General features: G+C 50.2%; 1 protein-coding gene across 4 annotated transcripts in view; it reads right to left on the minus strand.

Annotated features, from left to right (window-relative positions):
- The window catches only part of TNS2 (tensin 2), a 115,683-nt gene that overhangs the window by 81,989 nt on the left and 8,957 nt on the right, over window positions 1-24,737 (minus strand). The window contains exon 1 of one of the 4 annotated variants that reach the window (XM_077329240.1): window positions 13,034-13,207. The exons of 2 other annotated variants lie outside the window; for them this stretch is intronic. Coding sequence is in view for 1 of the 2 variants with exons in the window: in XM_077329239.1 (XP_077185354.1) it covers window positions 2,924-3,004 (81 nt within the window). In the remaining variant the exon portion in view is untranslated. Of the gene's footprint in view, window positions 1-2,923; window positions 3,168-13,033; window positions 13,208-24,737 lie in introns of those variants that run through there. One more of the 4 variants, XM_077329239.1, reaches the window with a different exon arrangement.

The following is a 24,737-nucleotide window of genomic DNA, read 5'->3' on the forward strand; positions in this document are numbered from 1 at the left end:
ATACCCTGCGGAGTAGGTGAGCTTGAGATAGCTCTGAGAGAACTGTGACTCACCCAAGATCACCCAGCTGGCTGAATGTGGAGGAATGGGGGAATCAAACCTGGCTCTCCAGATTAGATTTCTCCGCTCTTAACCACTACATGACGCTGGCACTCCTACGGGGGAGGAGGTACTAAAAGAAAAGGCCCCTGCTCAAATCCTACCCCCCAACTCAGTGAACCTTTAAAATGGGGGGTGGGGCAAGTATGGGAGTCTACATCCTTCCCAAATGTCCCCATGTAGAACCTCATACCATCTCCATACCAGTAAAAATAATCCTACCAAAATTGTCACCACCCAGCTCCTAGAATCATAGAATAATAGACTTGGAAGGGACCTCCTAGGTCATCTAGTCCAACCCCCTGCACTATGCAGGACACTCACAACCTTATCGCTCATCCACTGTCACCTGCCACCCCTTTGAACCTTCACAGAATCAGCCTCTCCATCAGATGGCTATCTAGCCTCTGTTTAAAAATCTCCAAAGATGGAGAACCCACCACCTCCTGAGGAAGCCTGTTCCACTGAGAAACCGCTCTGTCAGGAACTTCTTCTGGATGTTTAGACGGAATTTCTCTTGAATTAATTTCATCCCATTCGTTCTGGTCTGTCCCTCTGGGGCAAGAGAGAACAACTTTGCTCCATCCTCTGGCAGCCTTTTAAATACTTGAAGATGGTTATCAGATCCCCTCTCAGTCCTATCCTCTCCAGGCTAAACAGACCAAGCTCCCCCAACCTTTCTTCATACGTCTTGGTCTCCAAACCCCTCACCATCTTTGTTGCTCTCCTCTGGACACGTTCCAGTTTTTCAACATCCCTCCTATTCAACTGGGGTGCCCTGTCTGTGTTTGGGTGAGATGGGATGAGTCAGTCCAGCTGAATAGCTCCCCTGTCTATCACACTGTCTCTCTATCCCGAGTATGATGGATTTATACATCTCCACAGGAGCTAACAGGGAATCAAAGATGCACATTTAAACAAGCCATTAAACATAACAGCGAACTTAAAAATGGCGGACCAATAAACTTAACAACAATAAAAACGGCAGACCAATAAAGATAATAGCAAAATAAAAAGGTAGACCAATAAAGATAATAACAAAAATGGCAGACCAATAAATATAACAATAATAAAATGGCAGACTAATAAAGATAACAAACAATAAAAATGGCAGACTAATAAAGATAACAACAACAATAAAAACGGCAGACCAATAAAGATAACAGCAAAATAAAAAAGGTAGATCAATAAAGATAATAACAAAAATGGCAGACCAATAAATATAACAATAATAAAATGGCAGACTAATAAAGATAACAAACAACATACGATTCGGCCTTATATAACTAGTTCAGCAGTTTCCTGCTACTGACTGAGAACTGCTCTCCAGGGTCAGAGGCAGAGAAAGCTCTTCCCTTACACCTGCCATGACAGAGCCTCTAATTCAGGAGTCCCCAGTGTGGTGTCCATGCGCACCATGGCGCCTACCAATACTTTTCCTAGCACCCGCCAATGTTTTTAGGAAGTGGGTGAGGCCAAGTATGGCACTTGCCCAGCATGGCTTCCTAAGATCCTATTGGCTGGGCAGATGAAAATAATACTGTTTCAATGGCCAGCTTGGTGTAGTGGTTAAGAGCAGCAGACTCTAATCTGTGGAGTGCCAGGTTCGATTCTCCACACAGTCAACTAGGTGACCTCGAGCTAGTCACAGTCCTGTTAGAGCTGTTCTCCCAGAGCAGTTCTGTCAAAGCTCTCTCTCAGCCTCACCTACCTCACAGGATATCTGTTGCGGGAAGAGGAAGGGAAGGCGATTGTAAGCCGCTTCGAGACTCCTTCAGGCAGTGAAAAGTGAGGTATAAAAGCCAACTCTTCTGCTGACTGCACAGCCTTAAGACAGAACAAAGCTTGAGACCAGTGGCGCCTTTAAGGCCAACGAAGTATAAGCTTTCATGTGCATGCACAAATTTTCAACATATGTTTTTGTGTGCATGCGCAAGTCTTCAAAGTATAAGCTTTTGTGTGCATGCACAAATCTTCACATAAGCTTTCATGTGCATGCGCAAGTCTTCAAAGTATAAGCTTTCATGTGCATGCACACATTTTCAAAGTATAAGCTTTTATGTGCATGTGCCACTGGAGTCACTGGACTCCAAATTTGGTCTGCTGCTTCAGTCCAATACGGCTACTCCCCTGAATCGGCTTTCAGATAGGAAAGCAAAGAGAAGTAGTACCACTTTCTACGGACGGGGCTTTTTAGGACCAGTAGTTTGAAGGGCTATCTGTTCCACTTGACAGGAGGCAGGAGTCCTTTGGCAACCCTGCAGGGGAACTGCACATGTGACCGACAAGCATACAGCGGCCTTACTTACATGAGCCTGACAAGCATCGCGTCTTCCCACATCCCTTTAAAAAGAAAAAATTCTAAAAGAGCTGCTCCTTAAGAAGCATGTCAGGAAACGGCCCCGAGGAGCTGACATGGCATCCCGCCAGCCAGCTTTCCCCCATCTGGGCTTTTAAGAGCTTTGTGTTTTTAAAAAAGAAAATGACAACAGAGGTTCCCAAGCAGAGCAGCGTGGAAAGAGAGATCCGGGGGACAGGCTCCAGAATTATTTTCTTAAAAGCTCTTTCTCAAATGGGGAGGGTGGCAAGGACGGATAAAACGAGGTGTCTTTCTTTGTTTGGAACGGGACAAGCAACCTTTCCTGATGCTCCAGAAGAGCTGCTATTTTTGCCAGCGGCAGAAAGGCAGCCAGTTTTCTCTGGCCTCTTAAAAACTAACAAGTTCATCTCTGCCCGTTTGGCCAGAGAGATCCAAAAACACCCAACGGCTTGAAATGCAACCGCACCCTCTTTTCCCCCCTTGCACCAGGGTCTGAGCACCTACCCGTTCTCTGCTTGCCGCTCGGCTGCTCTGGGTCCTCCCCAGCGCTTTCCGCAAAGTTTCCATTGTGGTCCTTGGCTTCATGGCCACAGGCAGCCGCGCATCAGTCCCCCTTTGCGCCCGAGACCCTTGGCGAGGCTAGATGGCATGCCAGGATGCGCCGCCAAAGTGGGAGCCTGCGCAAAGCCGGACAGCCAGGGCTGTGGTGGATCTGGCTTCTCCAAACTGGGCTGGGGGGGCGCCCTTGAAGCAGAAGGATGTTGAAGCTGGAAACAATGAGGCAAGAACCAGGCAGGGCTGAGAGACCGAAGCAGGCAGGCCCATTTCCTGCTGCACAATAGTCTCCTTCCCTTTGCAGAGAAGTCATGGAAAAGGATGCACCAGGAAGGAGGGCCGGCCAAAGCTGGCAGAGAAACGGAGCCACCCGGATCTAACCCCATCGAAAGGTTAGCCTCGTGCATCATCAGCTGGTCTTGGTTATCCAGGGTTCAGGAAGAGTTTGTCAGGGTCTGGGACACGCAATTTGGCAGGTGCAGAAAGAACTTCCCCCAACCGAGCCAAACTAGATCCGGTTAGAAGAAGTAGGAGAGTGGGTTTTTATGCCCTGCTTTTCCCTACCCAAAGGGGTTGCAAGGCGATTTACAATCGACTTCCCTTCTTCTCCCCACAACAGACACCCCTGTGAAGTAGGTGAGGCTGTTCCCCATTTTTCCACATGCAACAAGCTGGCTGACCTCGGGCAGGTCACAGTTCTCTTAGAGCTGTCCACACACAGCAGTTCTTTCAGAAATCTCTCAGGCCAACCTACCTCATAGGGTATCTGTTGCGGGGAGAGGAAGGGAAAGTTGTTTGCAAGCCGCGTTGGAGAGTGAAAAGAGGGGAATTAAACAACCCAGCCCTTCTCGTCTTCTTTTTCATTCCAGTGGGGACACAAAGTCACTTACAATGTTCTCCCCTTCTCCCCTTCATCTGCACAACTACCCTGTGAAGTGGAGGATACCACTGGCCCACCGTCACCCAGCGAGCTTCCATGGCAGAGTGGGGACCTGATCCTCACAACATCCTTGCAAGGTAGGTTGGCTAGGCGGACAGGCTCTGACCAGCCCAGAGGTGCACAAGGCCTCCTGCAAGGGACCGATGACGTTTCTGCATGCACGCAAGCAGAACAGAAGAGCAGCCTCGTGATGCAAAATCCTCCTTAACCCTCTTGCACAAGAAAGACTGGGTACCTCCCGGACAGCCAGGAAAGTCTTCCGAGGCTGACGGCAGGTTTCTATTTAACGCCAGGGAGGGACTCCTCTCCCGGAGAGTGTTGACTATTTCCAAGTTTCTTTGCAGGCCTGTTTCTCCTAAAGAGCAGCCAGTGGGTGGTGGCTGAAGTGACTCAGAGCATAGCTGCCGTGAGGAAGGCAGGCTGCCCTGCGGAACTGGGTCAGATGGAGGCAGTCAGGATGGCACAGATTACAGGATCCCTGCACTGGGGGGACCCGTCGTTCCTGCCCCACGTCACTCGCAACCTTGAAGGTCGAAGCACAGCACCGAACTCGAAGGGAGCGCTGCAACCCATGGGAGCGTGTGTATGTCAGAGATGTGCAGCCATGCGGCTCCATTACCGATCCCTGCCCCTTTCGAGGGCTTTGGGACGTGTGCATATGCTCATTTGCAGAGAAGCGGTATGCTCCAGGGCATATTGGGAGCCAAAGACTGGGAAACCCTCTGCACAAGGTGTTGATAGATGAGAGAAAGAGACAGAGAGACAGAGGCAGGCAGGCAGACAGTCAACGAGCAAGCAGGCAGGCAAGCAGGTAGGTAGATAATGGAGGGAGGGATGGGTAGATGGCGAGGGAGGGAGGGAGGGAGGGAGGGAGGAAGGAAGGAAGGAAGGAAGGAAGGAAGGATGATAGATGTATAGGAAGGAAGGAAGGAAGGAAGGAAGGAAGGAAAGGAAGGAAGGAAAGGAAAGGAAAGGAAAGGAAAGGAAAGGAAAGGAAAGGAAAAGGAAGGAAAGGAAAGGAAAGGAAAGGAAAGGAAAGGAAAGGAAAGGAAAGGAAAGGAAAGGAAAGGAAAGGAAAGGAAAGGAAAGGAAAGGAAAGGAAAGGAAAGAAGAGTTTCTTAGGTAGGCAGGTAGGTAGGTAGGCAGACAGATAAACAGACAGACATGGACGGACACGGACGGACGGACGGATACGCAAACAGAAATTTCTCACAAGTTTTTGTAGGCAAACCAGAATGGCTAATGGAACAATCCTAACCATGGCTGTACTCTTCTAAGCAAATTGACTTTAATGGGCTCAGAACGATACCGTTCTCTGGGGGGAATTGCACTGTCTACTTCTCAGGATGCTCAAGGGAAAGAAAGAAGCCAGGAGGAAGCGGATGAAAGAAAAGGAAAGAGCTGGCAGTCTGGGGAATTATTGGCAGGAGTCGAGAAAACAACCCGCAGGTTTAAATCTCATTTGGGGGAAGCCTTCCTTTTTGATAAACGCTGCAAAAGGTCAATTGGAACACTGCGCGGTTTCGACATGAAAGGCACTACTGTATAGACAGAATGAATGACAATCCAACGTCTTTCGGGTTTGGAACAGAGGGCCCTGGAGCTGAATCCGGCCCCCTAAGGAGTGCTGGTTTCCTCTTCCCAAAAGAAATCCAGAACGAGAGGAGGGCGTGGAAACCGGATTTGCTGACATGCCCTTCAGAGAGGGCCCCGATCCACCACTCTCCATTCCCTCTTCCAAGCAGCCTCCTGTAAAACTAGTTGCTGACCCTTAGCAAGGATCACTGCTTGATCACTGCCCTCAGCCACTGCTGCACATCCAACCAACTGCCCTGATGTTTGGCACAGAACTGTTGTCCAGGGTAGTCAAACTGCGGCCCTCCAGATGTCCATGGACTACAATTCCCATGAGCCCCTCCAGATGTCCATGGATTACAATTCCCATGAGCCCTCCAGATGTCCATGGACTACAATTCCATGAGCCCCTCCAGTGTCCATGGACTACAATTCCCAAGAGCCCTCCAGATGTCCATGGACTACAATTCCAAGAGCCCTCCAGATGTCCATGGACTACAATTCCCAAGAGCCCTCAGATGCCCATGGACTACAATTCCCATGAGCCCTCCAGATGTCCATGGACTACAATTCCCATGAGCCCTCCAGATGTCCATGGACTACAATTCCCAAGAGCCCTCCAGATGTCCATGGACTACAATTCCCATGAGCCCTCCAGATGCCCATGTGACTACAATTCCCATGAGCCCTCCAGATGTCCATGGACTACAATTCCCAAGAGCCCTCCAGATGTCCATGGACTACAATTACCAATTCCCATGAGCCCTCCAGATGTCCATGGACTACAATTCCCAAGAGCCGTCCAGATGTCCATGGACTACAATTCCCATGAGCCCTCCAGATGTCCATGGACTACAATTCCCAAGAGCCCTCCAGATGTCCATGACTACAATTCCCAAGAGCCCTCAGATGTCCATGGACTACAATTCCCAAGAGCCCTCCAGATGCCCATGGACTACAATTCCCATGAGCCCTCCAGATGCCCATGGACTACAATTCCCATGAGTTCTCCAGATGTCCATGGACTACAATTCCCAAGAGCCCTCCAGATGTCCATGGACTACAATTCCCATGAGCCCTCCAGATGCCCATGGACTACAATTCCCATGAGCCCTCCAGATGTCCATGGACTACAATTCCCATGAGCCCTCCAGATGTCCATGGACTACAATTCCCAAGAGCCCTCCAGATGTCCATGGACTACAATTACCAATTCCCATGAGCCCTCCAGATGTCCATGGACTACAATTCCCAAGAGCCGTCCAGATGTCCATGGACTACAATTCCCATGAGCCCTCCAGATGTCCATGGACTACAATTCCCATGAGCCCTCCAGATGTCCATGGACTACAATTCCCATGAGCCCCTGCCAGCAATGCTGGCAGGGGCTCATGGGAATTTTAGTCCATGGACATCTGGAGGGCCGCAGTTTGACTACCCCTGCAGTGTTGTCCTTTCTCCATGAAAGGAAGTGAGTTTCTCCATAGGAAATCCACCCCATGCGCAAGAGCTCAACATGCCTTGGGAGGGAAGAGGCAGGGACACTTGTTTGGCACACGGCAGAAAAGCGTGTGGCCCCGCTCTTGTTTAAATTATTACTGCCAGGGCGGCCAAGAAGCTGGTCGTGCCAAGAAGCCGGTCCATTTTACCAGAGGTTTGGAACTGAGCAGCCAAGGAGGCCCACAGGACGCTGCCAGAGGCAGCACAAGAAAGCTACGTGCACATGAAAGCTTTGGGGGGGGGGGGTTGGCAGCACATGAGACCCCCACCCACCCCAAGGCAGCTGCTTGGAGAAAAGTCCAGAGATTATCTGCCAGGGCTACACCACCTGTTGTGGCAGCAGGCAGAAATCTAAGCCCGGGCTTCTGCCAGGGGTGCCATCGAGAGAGGATGTGCAAATGCGCTACGCATTTCAGACCACACAAGAGCGTTCCGCTGGAATAGCTGTGGTCCTTGCCAGGTTGTGAGCTGCAGATGCCGGAATGGCAACACCAACCCAATGGAAAAGTTAGAATGTAGAAGGGTGACACTTCTCTTGGCCATGAGGCTCAGAGCTCTCTGCCTCCTATCAGGAAGTCCTGAAAATGTTACAAAGGCTTCAGACTATAGGTTGGGAGCCTTAGGTAGGTCATGAGTAGGGTGCCATAGGCCTGCTGCCAGCAGGGGATCCCCCCATCGTGCTCCCGCCACACTAGGGGGTGAGGAAACAGCCACCAGGTTGCCATCCACTGCCCCTGCACAGCATCCCACCTGGATTTCTTTGGTGCTCTCCCATAGAAAATCTAGCTCTGGACCAACTTGCCTCCAGCTAGCACTCAAAAAAGCAGCAGGGGGGAAATGGGGGATCACATGACATAGAATCATAGAGTTGGAGGGCCATCTAGTCCAACCCCCTGCAGGAAGCACGAAATTCACAACTACCTGTGCAGCCATAGGGACCCCGCTGCCATACAACATTCTCCCCTTCTTGATTTCATCCCCACTACAGCCCTGCAAGGTAGGTCCAAATCCACCCAGTACGCTTCCATGGCAAGGATTAAAACCAGCCCAGATCATGGGCCCACGACAGGCTAGATTCTGTCAAACCAAAATCTTGGTCATCCCCAAAGGTTGCCAGCTCCAGAGAGCAGGGTGTGGGGCAGGAAGGGGCCTCTGGTCTCATTTGTACATTAGTCATTTAAAAGATTTTTTAATTGAAAAAACACCTCCCTCATTCTAGAAGGGATTCAGGGTTACTGCCAAGTCAAGGGACTATGGAGGGGCAGCACTGGAGCCAAGCTGGCCTGGAAGACAGATTGCTGAGCAGCTATCCAGCTCCCTGGTGCATTTGGTCAGGCCAAATACATACACGCTGGATCAAATGATCAAGTAACAGAAGCCAGCAGCTGGCTTTAAAAAAGAAAAAGAAAGGATGAGAGTTTATATATAACTAGCACCTGGGTTTGGGCCACTGTGTGACACAGAGTGATGGACTGGATGGGCAATTGGCCTGACCCAACAGGGTTTCTCTTATGTTCTTAAGGCTGCTAGTGGACCTCCTGATGGCCCCTGGGTATGGGCCACTGGACCCAATGAGCTATTGTCCTGATCCAACATCATTTCTCTTTTATTTAGTAAATGCCCAGTGTTATGGTAGAGTAGGCCGTTGTGGTAGGATTTTCCTCATTTTCCTCAGGGAGTTCCAGACAGGGATGCCAACTTGAAGTTCTCCTGGAATTACAACCAATTTACAGACCACAGAGATCAGTTCCCCTGGAGATAACGACAGCTCTAGAAGGTGGACTCTAGGGCAGGGGTAGTCAACCTGTGATCCTCCAAATGTTCATGGACTACAATTCCCACAAGCCCCTGCCAGCGTTTGCTGGCAGGGGCTCATGGGAATTGTAGTCCATGGACATCTGGAGGACCATAGGTTGACTACACCTGCTCTAGGGCATCATTTTAACACCATGCTCCTTCTCCTGTGCAAATGCAACCCTCCTGTGATCCATGCCCAAGTCTCCAGGATTTGCTCTAACTGCAGCTGGCTACTCTAAATCCAGGACACCGATTTCCCAATCTGGAAGGCATGGCTAGTTCCCACTATGATATTCTCTTTCACACACCCCTTCCCATTGCCACCTGACCAAGGGCAGAACTTTACCTCTTCCTTCAAAAACTATCCATAGTATGTACGTATGTAAATTGCCAATACATCACAGTCAAGCTACAGTGACCCTCATAAGGTTTTCAAGGCAGGAAGAGAAGAAACAGCAGCGCCGGGTTTTATACCCCGCTTTCCACTGCCCAAAGGAGTCTCAAAGTGGCTTACAATCGCCTTCCCTTTCCTCTCGCCACAACAGACACCCTGTGAAGCACATGAGGCTCAGAGCTCTCTGATATCACAGCTCTGTGAAGACCACTCTATCAGGACTGTGACTAGCCCAAGGTCACCCAGCTGGCTGCACGTGGAGGAGCAGGGAATCAAACCCGGCTCTCCAGATTAGAATCCGTAGCTCCTAACCACTGCATCAAGCTGGCTCTCAGAGGTGGTTTGCCATTGCCTACCTCTTCACAGCAACCCTGATCTTTCACGGTGGTCTCCCAACCGAGGGCTAACCAGATCTGACAAGATCAGGCTAGCCTGGGCCATCCAGGTCAGGGCGATGAATGGGAACCAATCCCTTTACATGGGAGAAAAAGAGGATTTAGAAAGCGTCTTAAAACCACTAGCATTTGCCAGGTTGAGCAGATAAAGCATTGACCACTGAGTTTATCATGTCCCTTGTTGGTAGATCCTGGTCGATAATTTCCAAAACTATCCGCGGTCAGTTTACATTTTACAGTGGGGCCAAGTCTACAGTTCATCAACAACTCGTCAACACTGAGACGCAGACAAAGAAGATGAGTTGGTTTTTATACCCTATTCTTCACTGCCTGAAGGAATCTCAAAGCGGCTTACATTCGCCTTCCCTTTCCTCTCCCCACAGCAGACACCCTGTGGGTGGGATTGAGAGAGCTCTGACAGGAGTGCTCTGTGAGAACAGTACTATCAGGACTGTGACAAGATCTAAGTCACCTGGCTGGCTGCATGTGAAGGAGTGGGGAATCAACTCACTTCTCCCAAACTCTTATAAAGATCTAAAGCCATGAAGTTACCCTGCCCCCAAGCCACCATTACTCCCTCGAAATTTAAATTGGCTTTTTCCAGAGCTCAGCTTGATGCCCTTCTTAACCCCACTTAATTCCCAAGATCTGACCACAGCGGCCGAGCATGGGTCTTCCAGGTCAGCGATAGCCCTAATTATCCCAAATTTTAAAAGCCTCCCTGGAATTATTCCTTTTTGCATAATTTGCAGAATGCCAAGCTGATGGAAACTTACCTACCGCAGCAGACAGGTCATTCCATAAGACAACAGAGAATGCCTACATACAGGCAGGTGTCAATCTTGCCCATTTGCCTTACTTGGAAGCACGAAGCTGTCATGGCGGAGAGGTGGTCCTCCAGAGAGGCATGACCAAGTTTTTGTATATGACAGTCAATACCCTGAGCTGAACCCTGTAACTATGGGCCACCAACTGAGTGACTGCAAAACAGGAGAAATACACATGTTCCACCTTGCTCCTGATAATCACTGAGCTGAGATTTATTCTTTAAGAGTTTTCTAATCCTTGGCCCTCTGCCAGGGGCAGGCAATCCCCAATGTACATATCGCTGAAAGCAAGAGGAGGAAGAGGAGGGGGGATTACATCCCTTCACCACTATTACCATTATCCTACCTAGATGTGCCCCAGACACAGAAACACCAAATTCATATCCCTTTAAACTGATGGTTAACCTGTGATCCTTGATACCAGAACAACCCCTTGCTTATTCACCTAGGGCGAGCAACAGCCTCCTGCAGGCAACCAGGAAAAGGAGCTTTAACAAGCTGCACGGAGGCTGGTTCCCTTTTTGCTAAGGGCGATTCATGGACACCTGTCTAGGCAGGCAGGCCGGCTAGTAAAATTGTTTATGGGCAAGCCGCTTCTGTAGATTTCGTCTTCGAAAGGCCTAATTTTCACTTTACCAGTTTTGTACTCAGTCCTCAATATACTCCCGGACAATCAGGAACCAATGGAAAAATTATTGAGGTGTGTTAAGGGTTAAGGTTTCCACAGGAAACCTCCAGCTCCCTCCTTTGTGTAAATAATGGTGAGTAGTTATTTAAAAGACATCAAACCTCTCTCTCCCCCATCTCTCATCCTGACAGATTATTCTGCCTTGGAAATTTGCTGTGTTTAAAAGTAGTCGACCTGTGGATCTCCAGATGTTCATGGACTACAATTCCCATGAGCCCCTGCCAGCAAATGCTGGAGGACCGACCACAGGTTGCCTACCCCTGCTATTAAGCACTGAGGAATCCCACAGCCGTAACAATGGCTTCAATTCCTGCTAGAACAAAATTTGCATCCAGTAGCACCTTTAAGACCAACCAAGTTTATTTCTGTGTATTGGCTTTCGTGGGTATGAATGCTTGTGAAGAAGTGTTCTGAAGAAGCGAGCATGCACACAAAAGCTTACATCCAGAATTAAACTTTGCTGATCTGCACTCCTAAACCAGCTTGGTGTAGTGGTTAGGAGTGTGGACTTCTAATCTGGCACATGCTGTCAGCACCACGGCACTGACAGAGCTGTTCTGAGTGAGCAGAAATATCAGGGCTCTCTCAGCCTCAGCTCCCTCCCAGGGTGTCTGTAGTGGGGAGAGGAAAGGGAAGGCGACTATAAACCGCTTTGAGCCTCCTTCGGGTAGAGAAAAGCGGCATATAAGAACCAACTCTTATTCTTCTTCTTCAGTAACATCAGGGCTCTCTCAGCCTCACCCACCCCGCAGGGTGTCTGCTGTAGGGAGAGGAAAGGGAAGGTGAATGTAAGCTGCTTTTAGCCTCCTTCGGGGAGAGAAAAGCAGCATATAAGAACCAACTCTTCTTCTTCTTCAGTAATATCAGGGCTCTCTCAGCCCCACTTCCCTCACAGGGTGTCTGTTGTGGGGAGAGGAAAGGGAAGGCAAATCTAAGCTGCTTTGAGACGCCATCAGGCAGAGAAAAGCGGCATATAAGAATCAACTCTTCTTCTACTTCTTCTTCAAGGGCCACTGGACTTAGACTTTGCATGCACCTGAAAGCTTATACCCAGAATTAAATTTTGCCAGTCTTTAAGGCGCCACTGGATTTAAACTTCGTCTGTTGCTTCAGACTAACAGGTCTGAAGCTTCATCGGCAGCTTCTAGGAAGTCACTCAGGAATTAGGGCTAGGGCTTAGGGCTGATCCTGCGTTGAGCAGGGGGTTGGACTAGATGGCCTGTATGGCCCCTTCCAATCTATGATTCTATGATTCTATGAATTATTAATCCCAACGTGCCTTCAAATTGCAAAATCCATGACCAACCCATGGAGCTCCCACTCAAGAGGGTTTCAAGGCCAGAATCGTCCAGGGGTGGCTTGCCACTGCCTGTCTCTGTACAGTGTCCCTAGACTTCCTCGGTAGCCTCCCATCCGAACAGGTCACCGGCTGACCCCACTCCAACCTTCAAGCTGGGCTATTTCGGCTGCTCTCTCTTTCTCCTTAAAGATGGCTTTGAAAGGAAGATCCAACCCGATCCCCGCTCCCCACGATCGCTTTAAAAAACAACAACAAAACCTCCATGTGCAGGGGCAGTACACCTCAGCGACCGGGGACCAGCCACTTTCCGAGAAGCATAAGGCGAGCTGGCCTGGAGGAAAGCCTGAGGTCTGCTCCAGCAAGGCAGAAGACCCCGAGGCACAAACCCGGGGGGCAGACACGCCGGCCAGACCGCAGAGGGTAGCCTCGCCCTGCCCGCCCTTCTGCAAAACCTGCAGAGCCTCCGAACTTGCCAGGCAGAAAGAGAGTTTGCAGCTTCCCGCCCGCCCCGCCGGCAAGTTTGCAACGCGCGCTGGGCCCCCTTTGCAACCCCTGCTTTTCCTCGGTGCCTGGAGCTCCCCCAAAGCCGGCAGGAGAGCGAGCAAACGCCCTCGGGGACGCCCCAGCTGGATCCGGCGCCTACCTTCCCGCGGCTGCAGCTTGGACGGCGATCTCGGGACTGGCATCTCCGGCGCCCTCCGCGGAGCGAGCGGGGGGCCCTGCCTTGGCCGCCACCCACGCCCCCTTCCTCCTCCTCCTCCTCGGGAGCAGGGCGCTGCAAGCTGGCTGGCCAAGGCAAAGCACTCACGCTTCAGGCCCCCCCCCCCTCCGCATCCTCCCCTCCCTCCGCTTTCCCGCCTTCCTCCCCTCCCGCGGGGAGTTTTTCCCAGCCCCTTCGCAGGCGGGGGAGGGCCGAGCTCCATTTCCTGCTCGGAGCAGGAGGGAAGGAGCCCCCGTCCCCAAATCTGCCGCTCTCGCAGCTGCATTGGGAAGAGGGCGGGTGCTTGGATGCCAAAGCAAGAGAATTGGTGCTTGGATGCCGCTTTTCTCGACCCGAAGGAGGCTCCAAGCGGCTTACAATCGCCTTCCCTTTCCTCTCCCCACAACAGAACAGAATCCAGTGGCATCTTTAAGACCAACAAAGATCTTTCAAGGCGTGAGCTTTCGAGTGCAAGCACTCTTCCTCGTGCCCTGTGAGGGAGGTGAGGCTGAGAGAGAGGAAGAAGAGTTGGTTCTTATATGCCGCTTGTCTCTACCTGAAGGAGACTCAAAGCGACTTACAGTCGCCTTCTCTTTCCTCTCTCTTTCCTCTCTACGACACCCTGTGACGTAGCTGGGGCTGAGAGAGCCCTGATGTTACTGCTCTGTGACAGCAGCTCTATCAGGACTGTGACTAGCCCAAGATCACCAAGCTGTCTGCATATAGAGGAGCGGAGAATCAAACCGGGTGCACCAGATTAGGAGCCCCCGCTCCTAACTACACCAAACTGAGCACACCAAACTGAGTCAAAGGCTGCCAGATCCAAGTCAGATAACCTCTGGAGATTTGGGGATGGAGCTTGGGGAGGGCAGGGACCTCAGTGGGGCACAAGGCCACAAGAGTGCACCCACCAAAGCAGCCGTTTTCTCCAGCGGGAACTGATCTCTGTTGCCTGGAGACGGGCTGTAATCCCGGGGATCCCCAGGTCCCACCTGGAGGGTGGCGTCCTTAATTGTGAGGCAAGAGCTGGTCAGCCTGGGCACTGGAAGAAGAAGAGAAGGAGCTGCTTTTTTTATACCCTGTTTTTCACTAGAAGGAGTCCGGGAGGGGCTCACAAACACTTGGAGCAGACCTCAGGCTCCCTTCCTCTCCCTACAGCAGACACCCTGCGAGGTAGGTGGGGCTGAGAGAGCTCTAGAAGAACTGCTCGGTGGTAACAGCTCTATCAGGACTATGACTGGCCCAGGGTCACCCAGCTGGCTGCATGCAGAGGAGGAGTGGGGAATCAAACTCAGTTCTCCAGATCGTAGGCTGCCGCTCTTAACTCCTGCACCATCCTGGGAAACAGAGAAGGATCCTGCTGCTGTCATTCACAGACTGCCCACTGAATCCCATCCTTTTGGGTAGCCTAGGGTAGCCATGCCAGCCTCCAGGTGGGGCCTGGAGTTCTCCCAAAGGACAACTAATCAGTTCCTCTGGGGAAGGCAGCTCCTTTGGAGGGCAGAACGCATGGTAAGGTCTAGGTCCTTCCATAATAGGGTTGCCAACCTCCAGGTGGCACCTAAAGATCTCCTGCTATTGCAATGCATCTGCTATTGCAGCTGTCCAGGAGACCAAGATCCGATTCTGGCATTAGAACCCTGGTGACCAGCATAACACAGGTGTGAGCAATGCAGCTTCTCACAGGTAGTGTAAACTCGCTAGGTATGGGGGTGGGAAATTCACTATCAGAGTAGCTCAGCAGGGGAAGGGCTGCATAAGGAGCTGGTGAGCTCCCCCTCACTGGCGATCTTCGAGCAGCAGCTGGACAGATATTTATCCTGCATGCCTTGAGGTGATCCTGCATTGAGGGGGCAGCGACTCGATGGCCTGTCTGGCCCGTTCCAACTTTATGGAGATTTTGTGCACCTTTGTAACCCGTCACGAGCCTTCTTGGGAGTGGCGGCCTAGAAATTTAATAAATAATAATAACAATAATAATGGTTCTATGATTCTAAGCAGCAGCTGGACAGAGACTTCTCCTGGATGCTTGAGGCTGGTCCTGCATTGAGCAGGGGGTAGGATTAGATGGCCTGTCTGGCCCCTTTCCAACTCTAGGATTCTGTGATTCTAAGCAGCAGCTGGACTGAATTGAGGCCACTGTGGTGGGCAGGTCATTGTGAATTTCCTGCATTCTGCAGCAGGTTGGACTAGATGACCCTGGTGGTCCTTTCCAACTCTATGATTCTAAGATGAAACTGAATTTAAAAACTTGTATCTAACGAAGGTAGTCTGGCTCTTGAAATCTTATGCCCCAGAAATCCTGTTAGCCAGTGCACTGCCACTGGACTCATATGTAGCTGTTCCACTGCAGACCAAAATGGCTACCCTTTGAAATGCTATTCAAGATGGTGTTGACCAGTTTTTCACCCGTCGGATACAAATCCCTTTTCAGAAAATCTTCTTCTAATTAGTCCTGTATCAGAGTGAGTTATATTAAAGTGTCTTTTCATCTGAATGTATTGCTTGCATTAACACCATCAAAACTTCCTGGAGGGAGGGTACACAACATCAGCCCAGCTGCGAAGGAGAGGACCCTCTCTAGAATGCTCTGTGCCAGTCTGAGATCGCCACCTACTGGCTCGGCTCCATTCTGCACTAGAAATAAGTAAAACACGGTGGAGAACAACCCCATGGCCAACTAACCACATGTGCAGAGAACTAGTTTAGTCAGCGTTTCAAACTTTGGCCAGGTGGTATCCAAACACTTCCTGTGAAAGAAGCAAAAGGCTCGCGAATCCGGTGCAAATGAGAACTGTGGTTGATTTTGTTTTGGAAAAAAGGAAGAAAAGCATGCAGTTTTTACCCTGTTGTGAAATTGGCAGTAATACTGGCAGATACCTGGAACCTTCGGTGCTTATGACTTCCTCCAAAGAGATGTTTAAAAACTGCAAACTTTCCCTCTTTGCTTGAGCCATTTTCTTTTCATTCATTGCTCTTCTGGCGTTCTTGCCCCCCTCTTGCCTCCCGCCCAGCTTCTTCCTAAACCTTTCACAAGACCACCCACCCCTAACAGATTGCTAGGGGCTGTACAAATACACAGAGGAGTTGCACTTCAAGGGGTCTGTAGGCTAGAAATGAGGAGACACAGATCATGGACTGTAGGCATCCATGCTGCTCCATGGGAAATCCCCCGCCCCCTAAGTTATGTAATGCCTTTTTATTAGGATAAACCAAACAGCCATAAAAACGTTTACAAGTTTCCAAATTCCCCAGAACTCTTGACCATGGCAGATGTTGAGGATGAAGAAAACCACGGAAAGGGCCGAAAGAACAGGGGAAACAATGTTTTGAGGCATAACAAGGGAGCCTCCACTTTGTAGGGAATTAAAATGGAATCATAGAATCCTAGAGTTGGAAGGGACCTCCAGGGTCATCTAGTCCAACCCCCTGCAGAATGCAGGAAATCCACAGCTACCTGCCTACCACCGTGACCCCAATTCCATGTCCAGATGGCGTCTCCCTCCCCCCAACCAGAATCCCTGGCCAGTCTTTTCTGGGAGAAATTTGCTTCCCGATCCCAAAGTGGGGATTGGCATTTCCCTGGGCATGGAAGAAAGGGCTAAGCATTGAGACAGGCCCTTCTGCCCACCCACCCACCCACTCACAATCTGCCTAAGTTCACAGACTCAGCATTTCTGTCAGATGGCTATCTAGCCCCCGCTGAAAAACTTCCAAAAAAGGAGAACCCGCCATCTCATGAGGAAGCCTGTTCCACTGAGGAACCACTCTGTCTGGAATAAAGAAAGATGTCATGAAGAGTTAATTCAGGATTCCTCGCTCCCAGGCCGTTCATCTCAGCTGCCGATCAGCTGCAGGGACTTACAAGTAGAAAAACGAGATCTAGACCACTTTGCCAGCATCGCACAGGAAGTGACTTCCAGGTGACATTCTGGTATTTGGGCTAAAACTCTATGGCAGACATTAGTTTTAACACAGAGGTTTTTTGCCAAATCACTGGTCTGATTATATCACTTCCTGGGCCAGTAGCACGGCCTCCGCCTTTCTCTTCTTCCATTAGGTCCCTCCGTCCTCTGCCGGTTGCTAGGAGGGACCTGGCAACCCTATCACCGCAGCAACAAAATGGCTGCCGCGGGGGGTGGAACCAGCCACAAAATGTGTGTTACCTCCAGGCACACCACAATGTTTCTTGTATGGTGGTGGCACCTGTTACCAAGGCAACATTTTAAAAAATCTGTACAGCCTGTTTGTTTTTTATATTTAATTCAATCTCCAGTGGCCAGTCATCTCTCCCAGCCATTATCTCTTTTTAAAAACACTTGGTAGACATCAGGGGGGTCGGGTACCCCTGAGTAAACTGGATAGAAACCAGATTTCAGGACACACCGCAGTGGTGGCCAAACTCAGGCTCTTCAGATGTTCATGGACTACAATTACCAGGAGCCCCTGCCAGCCTGGCTTATTGGCAGGGGGCTCATGGGAATTGTAGTCCATGAACATCTGGAGAACCACAGTTTTAGCCCCCCCCCCCTTGTACTAGAAGATTGTGGGACAGAGGTGTTTTTCTAAAATGTCTGCCTTCCCTTTGGAAATATGAAAGCAAGGAACTCATCAGATCAGATGCCTTCTTAATAGACCCTTCCTCTGTTCCTCCCCCTACCTTTCCTGGGCCCCTAGAGCTATTCCACACATGAATCTGTTTATTCTCGTGTTCTTATGTCTACCCATCCCAATTCGCCCCCCTTCCCTTTCCTCGCAAGGGGCCGCTCGGATTAAAATTCCACCAGAAAGCCCCTTTGTGATCTCCGATTCATTAATTAATCGCGCCAATCAGTCCACCCTGTCAACTGAACATAAACGAGAATGACGGCTTAACCACAGCCAACCAGGTCATCCTCTCTCCCGGAGTTCACCTCCTTCTAACAGGCTGCATTTGACCAGTTCTCATCCCCATTAAACCATGGATTCTCGCTAGGTGACTGAAGGACAGTCACACACTCTTAGCTGAGCCTACCTCGCTGGGTTGTTGTGATGATGAAGGGGGGAAGGGGAGAATTCTGCAAGCCACCTTGAGCCCACATTGGGGAGAAACGCGAGAGATAAATGAAGTCCCTCCAAAGCAGCCCTTCTCTCCAGGGGAATGATCTCTGTAGTCTGGATGGGGTTGCCAGCTCTGGGTTGGGAAAGACCTGGAGACTTTGGGGGCGGAGCCAAGAGTGGGCGGGATTTGGGGCAGGGAGGGACCTCAGTGGAGTCTAATGCTCTGGAGCCCACCCTCCAAACCAGACATCTTCTCCAGGGGAACTGATCTCTGTCAATTGGAGATGAGGGACAATTCCAGGGGATCCCCAGGTCCCACCAGGGGACTGGCATTCCTAAGATTGTGGGACATTTGAATCTGACCGCTCAGTTGAAACGTGATGCGGTATCCCTTGGATAAGACGCCTTTCGTAAACTGATCCCACCGCAAGTCTTGGTTAAGAGACTCGAAGCTCATTATCCCCATAATGGCTGCCTGCGACCAGTAAGACGGGCGCCTAATCGGCAGTAAAGTACAGTCCCTGGCTGACCCCCCCCCTTCATTCCTCACTTCTCTTTTCCCATTAAAATGCCTGGGAAAGAAATGAGTGACCACACCAAACCCCTGGAGCCTTTTGCAACTTGAGGGGTCCTGGAACCACAGTGGGACGGAGACTTCGAGACACCAGAAGCTGCCAGAATATCCTCCCCACTCCAGTTCCCCGCCCAGATTGCAGGGCTAAGAGAAATAACACTCATTAGTTTTCCATTCATTACGGTTGACCCTTCAGTGGCACTGGATTCATTTCGAGCAGCCTTGCTCAGCTTTGAGAAACCCAAGAAGCAGTGTGATTGGGCAGAATATGGTCGGGAAGCGTGCTGTGGACACGCCCAGGGCCCCTCCCCTTCCCACCCCCTCCAGGCCCATCATTGGCCATTTGGGGAGGGTGGCTGACATGTCTGTTTATGGTCATATCACCTATTAAATGTTTAACAGATTTAAAAAATATCTAAATAATTAATTAACTCACACTGATTCAGGAAACCCCAATGTTTAATGAAATCCTGGTTGAGAAAGGAAGAAGAAGAAGAAGAAGAAGAAGAAGAAGAAGAAGAAGAAGGAGTTGTTTTTTATATCCCTCTTTTCACTACCTGAAGGAGTCTCGAAGCGGCTTACATTCATCTTCCCTTTCCTCTCCCCACAACAGACACCCTGTGAGGTGGGTGAGGCTGAGACAGCCCTGATATTACTGCTCAGTTAGAACAGAAGAAGAAGAAGAAGAGTTGGTTCTTATATGCTGCTTTTCTCTACCAGAAGGAGTCTCAAATCGGCTTACAATCGCCTTCCCTTTCCTCTCCCCACAACAGACACCCTGTGTGGAAGGTGAGGCTGAGAGAGCCCTGATATCACTGAAGAAGAAGAGTTTGTTCTTATATGCCATTTTTCTCTACCCAAAGGAGTCTCAAAGCGGCTTACAATCGCCTACCCTTTCCTCTCCCCACAACAGACACCCTGTGAGGGAGGTGAGGTTGAGAGAGCCCTGTTATTCCTGCTCGGTCAGGACAGCTTTATCAGTGCTGTGGTAATCCCAGGGTCACCCAGCTGGCTGCACATGGAGGAGGAGCGGGAAATCAAACCCGGCACGCCATATTAGAAATCAGCTCTCTTAACCACTACACCAAGCTGGCTCTATGCTCTACCTAGTGTTTTGTTGGTTCTTTTTCAGCCATTTTAGGTTGCTTGATATTTTTAGCAAGTTTTACTCTGAAGGCGGGTTCTCTGGAGAGGCAAAGTAGATGCTTTCTAAACGACTAAACAACCCAACCATGATTCCTGAGATTTAACACTAGTTAGAACTAAACCCTTGGGCAAATTGACATTGGCAGAAGATTTGGTGGGGGAAAACCCTTTTGAGCAACTGGCACAAAATTGGCCAGCTGGAAAAAAAAAAATCCCTGTCCTGCTTTTGAAAAGTGGGCCAAGAAGAGAATTTCCATGAGCCAAGGGAAAGGCATTTCACCCGTATGCGGAAATGGGCGTATTTATTTAGGACTTAGGGTTTTGATACATTCCTTACATGAAGGGAGATGGTTGAGATTGGTAGCTCTTTGGGATAGCCAACTCAACACAGAGAGCAAGCGTTTCCGAGCCATGAGGAAGAAGCGGGATGCCAAGGGAAACAGTATTGAACAAGTGCGTACCTGAAAGCGGGACAATAGCGTTGTGTCGAAGTTTGCCTTTTTTTCTGGTGACCATGAATAGCAGGACCTGACAGCTTCAAAAGGAGTTGTTTTGTCTAGCGAGAGGGGTAATAAACACCCCTCACGATGCTGGGAAACCAGTCACGATGACTTGAACGTCTTGACTAGAGGAGGAAGGAGGCCCTTGTAAATAGCTAAGCATGAATCACCTGGTGTGTTTTTCATTTGGTTTTCTCAGTTTTGGTTTGTTTTCCTGGTTGACCTCGTTTGTCCTCCTTTCCAAGAAGTGTGTCGAAGCATGATGGGGTATTCATGCGATTGCAAGAGTTGGGAGAGGAGAGAGAGTTACGAATTAAGTCTTCACTAAAATCATTAATGCTCGGCGTGGTCAGCGGCAAAAGGAAACATGGTCGCCAAAGTATCTTCTGGCTCGACACAATCAAAGCCGATACAGGGATGACCATGAACCAACTGAAAGAAGCAGACAGAAACATGGGTGCATGGCGAAGACTTTCCTATAGAACAGGGGTAGTCAACTGTGGTCCTCCAGATGTCCATGGACGACAATTCCCATGAGCCTCTGTCAGTGTTTGCTGGCAGGGGCTCATGGGAATTGTAGTCCATGAACATCTGGAGAACCACAGGTTGACTACCCCTGCTATAGAATCGCCAAGGGTCGGACACGACTGAACGGATAACATCATCATCATCAAAGGTCTCTTCACAAATGAGCTAATGTAGCTTCACGTTTTGATCGCCAGCTCAAAGCAACATACATCTGAAGGACCGTCTGCACCTGTATCAACCCACCTGTATCAAGAACCATGCCTGGGGATGGATCCTGGGATGCATGAGGAGGACGGGAACAAACCGCTTCACTGGCACACACAAGAAGACACAGACTACCTGTGCAATACACCTGGTTCGTGGACTCTGGCGTTTATCGCTTTGGAATACAACGCTTCGGATCCAACTGATTTTGGTGAAGGGGAAAAAGCTAAGAGGGCAGGGATGCCAGACCCTCAATGGGGATGGGTGAACACTCACTTTGGAATCTCCCTTTCTGCTTAAGGGGATTACTGAAGCGGGGAATCCCCCTACCCAAAACTTCCAGAGCAGCGTTTGTGACTCTGCCACAGATAGTGCACACTGCCAGATAGTACGCATGCCCACCCCCCAAAAAAACTTGTACAGCCAATGTTTGACAGTGCAAGCATGCATGCCCACTCCCCCCCCAACATGAAACTCGCAGAGCCGGTGTTTGACAACTTGCCAGTTCCTCCCCCCAGATCTGTGGGTGTTGTGGGAGCGGACACATGCAATAGCAGGTGGAGTCTTGGGCACAGCCACAAATGCCAGCTCTGTACATTTTTTGGAGGGGAGATTGGGAGCACATGACAGTGGCAGACGGTGTCTGGGGCAGTGCCCCAAATGCCAGCAATGTGAGTTTGGGGTTGGGGGGATAGTTGTGGTACCTGCTCCAATTTGGGGGCAAAACTCTACCACAGAGTTTGCCCAAAGGCCAGAGCATTGTCTCAGATGTGCTGGTATCATTTCTGTGTGACATCAGCACATTGGGGATAAGGATCTGCCCCTAAATTCTGCCAGCATCCGCCCACTTCCTCCTGACAACCCTAAAAGAGGGGGTCATCTTTGTGCATCTAAAAAAGACTATGCTGGGAATCCTGGGATCTGCGCGGTCAAAGTGTGACAACATTGTATTCCACGGGCCAAAGACCTTACTCAGGAGTTAGAATCATAGAATCCTAGAGTTGGACGGGACCTCCTGAGTCATCTAGTCCAACCTGCACTGTGCAGGACACTCACAACCCTATCGCTCATCCACTGTCACCTGCCACCCCCTTGAACCTTCACAGAATCAGCCTCTCCGTCAGATAGCTCTCCAGCTTCTGTTAAAAATCTCCAAAGATGGAGAACCCAACCCTTCCTGAGGAAGCCTGTTCCACTGAGAAAGCGCTCTAACTGTCAGGAACTTCTTGTGGATGTTTAGGCCGAATTTCTTTTGAATTAATTTCATCCCATTGGTTCTGGTCCGTTCCTCCAGGGCAAGAGAGAACAACTCTGCTTTCCAGGATTAGACCAATGATTTCCCAAACATGTTCATAATCTAGTCCATTTAGGATGGCCAGCCCCCTCGTGGGGAGGGGGTCACCCACCCCCAGCTGGCATTTCCCATTGGGCCGATGTCACATCCAGGAAATCCTGGAAGAGACCTCATGTCTCTGAGAATTGGTTGAAGCTCTATAGCAGGGTTAATCAAACTGCGGCCCTCCAGATGTCCATGGACTACAATTCCCATGAGCCCCTGCCAGCATAGGCTGGCAGGGTCTCATGGGAATTGTAGTCCATGGACATCTGGAGGGCCACAGTTTGACTACCCCTGCTCTAAAGCCATAGGACTCTTCCCCCCCCCCCCACACACACTGGGGAAAAAGACAGAGGAAAGACCAGACTGTCTTAATAAATTAACAATGGAAACAAATCAAACCCCAGATACATGCTCCAAAATGGGGCCCTGCTGAGTTGAATCTGTCCGTGGATCTTTACCATCTTATTTGTCTCCTCATAGAAGGTGGAGAGGAGCTGGTGGCCAAACTGTAGCTTTCCAGATGTCCATGGACTACAATTCCCATGATTCCCCAGCCGGCCCATGAATGACAGGGGCTCATGGGAATTATAGTTCACGGACCTCTGGAGAGCCACAGTTTCTCCCCCTTCCAAAGCAACAAAATTTCTCCAGGGAGCGGCTGTAATACCAAAAAAGCTATCCAGCCAGCAGCTGGATTCTGGCTAAAGGTAAAGGTAAAGGTAAAGGTGTCCCCTGTGCAAGCACCGGGTCATGTCTGACCCTTGGGGTGATGCCCTCCAGCGTTTTCATGGCAGACTCAATACGGGGTGGTTTGCCAGTGCCTTCCCCAGTCATTACTGTTTACCCCCCAGCAAGCTGGGTACTCAAGAGGCTCTTTCGGATTCTGGCAACGCAGGTGATACAGCCAAGCAGGCCCACCAGTTCCCTGATGCCTTCTTTTTGAGAAACGGAGTCGCGCATGACTCCTGCTTTGGCTGGCTGAGGCGCCTCACAGCAGGGGAGGCCAAACCACAGGCCGTTCTCTGGCTTCCAGTCGCGGGCTCTGAGCCAAGCCATACACATCGCCATTCTGTTTGAGGCAAGACTAGGGCTGGGAAGGTTTCTAGCCGTTCATCATGACTGAATCCCGAGAATAAACAAGGCCTCAGGAATTCTGCCTTCGGCTGCTGCCCAAGGAGGAGGCTGGGGAAAGGAGGCCAGGCCGGGAGACGTTCGAATCAATGCCGGATCCAGCAGCTTCGCTAACCTGTAGCCTTTTACAAGGCAGAACGTGCCCCTCGCAAGCCTTATAAAGCGGAAGCCCAGGCCTAAAGTCAATCACGTGTCCAACTTTTTAAGAAAACATACTGCTCAGAACCGTAACAAGAGTCTGATTCTGTGAACTTAGGCAGATTGTGAGTGGGTGGGCAGAGGGGACTGCGTAGGTGAAGAAAAAGAAGAGTTGGTTCTTATATGCCACTTTTCTCCACCACTTAGGAGTCTCAAAGCGGCTTACAATCGCCTTCCCATTCCTCTCCCCACAACAGACACCCTGTGAGGGAGGTGAGGTTGAGAGAGCCCTGATATTACTGTGCAGGCAAAACAGCCCTATCAGTGGTGTGGTGGGCCCAAGGTCACCCAGCTGGCTGCATGTGGAGGAGCAGGGAATCGAACGCGGCTTGCCAGATTAGAATTCCATGCTCCTAACCACTACACCAAGCTGGCTTTTGTGGTCCGTTCTTGCATGCCCAGGGAAATGCCAATTGCCACTTTGGGATCGGGAAGTGAACTTCTCCAGGCCAGACTGGCCAGGGATTCTGGGTTTAGGGGAGGGCATCATCTGGGCATGGAATTGTGGTCACTGTGGGTGGATATGTAGTTGTGAATTTCCTGAATTCTGCAGGGGGCTGGACTAGATGACCCTGGAAGTCCCTTCCTTCTATGAGGTGCCTCACAAATAAATAAAACCATAATAAAACCATAAATCCATGACAATTAACCAACCAGTTAAAAACACAGCCAAAAAAATCCCATGTAATGAGTGGCAGCCTGCGGTTTACAAATCCTTCATTTTGCAGATGGAGGGGGCCAAAAAACCTCCATTCTTGGGGAAACATCTGTAAAGGTTTTTATTCCACATTTGGTCAATGCCATTTATAATGTTATTCCCAATGGTAGCTAGAGGTTAAGAGTCCCGTAGTGTAGTTCTGAACAGTCATGTCCTCCTAAACCTACTGAATTAAAGGTAAAGGTCTCCCCTGTGCAAGCACCGAGTCATGTCTGACCCTTGGGGTGACACCCTCTAGCGTTTTCATGGCAGACTCAATACGGGGTGGT

Source organism: Paroedura picta, chromosome 3 (assembly GCF_049243985.1).
Source record: "Paroedura picta isolate Pp20150507F chromosome 3, Ppicta_v3.0, whole genome shotgun sequence".
Lineage (NCBI taxonomy): Eukaryota > Metazoa > Chordata > Lepidosauria > Squamata > Gekkonidae > Paroedura > Paroedura picta.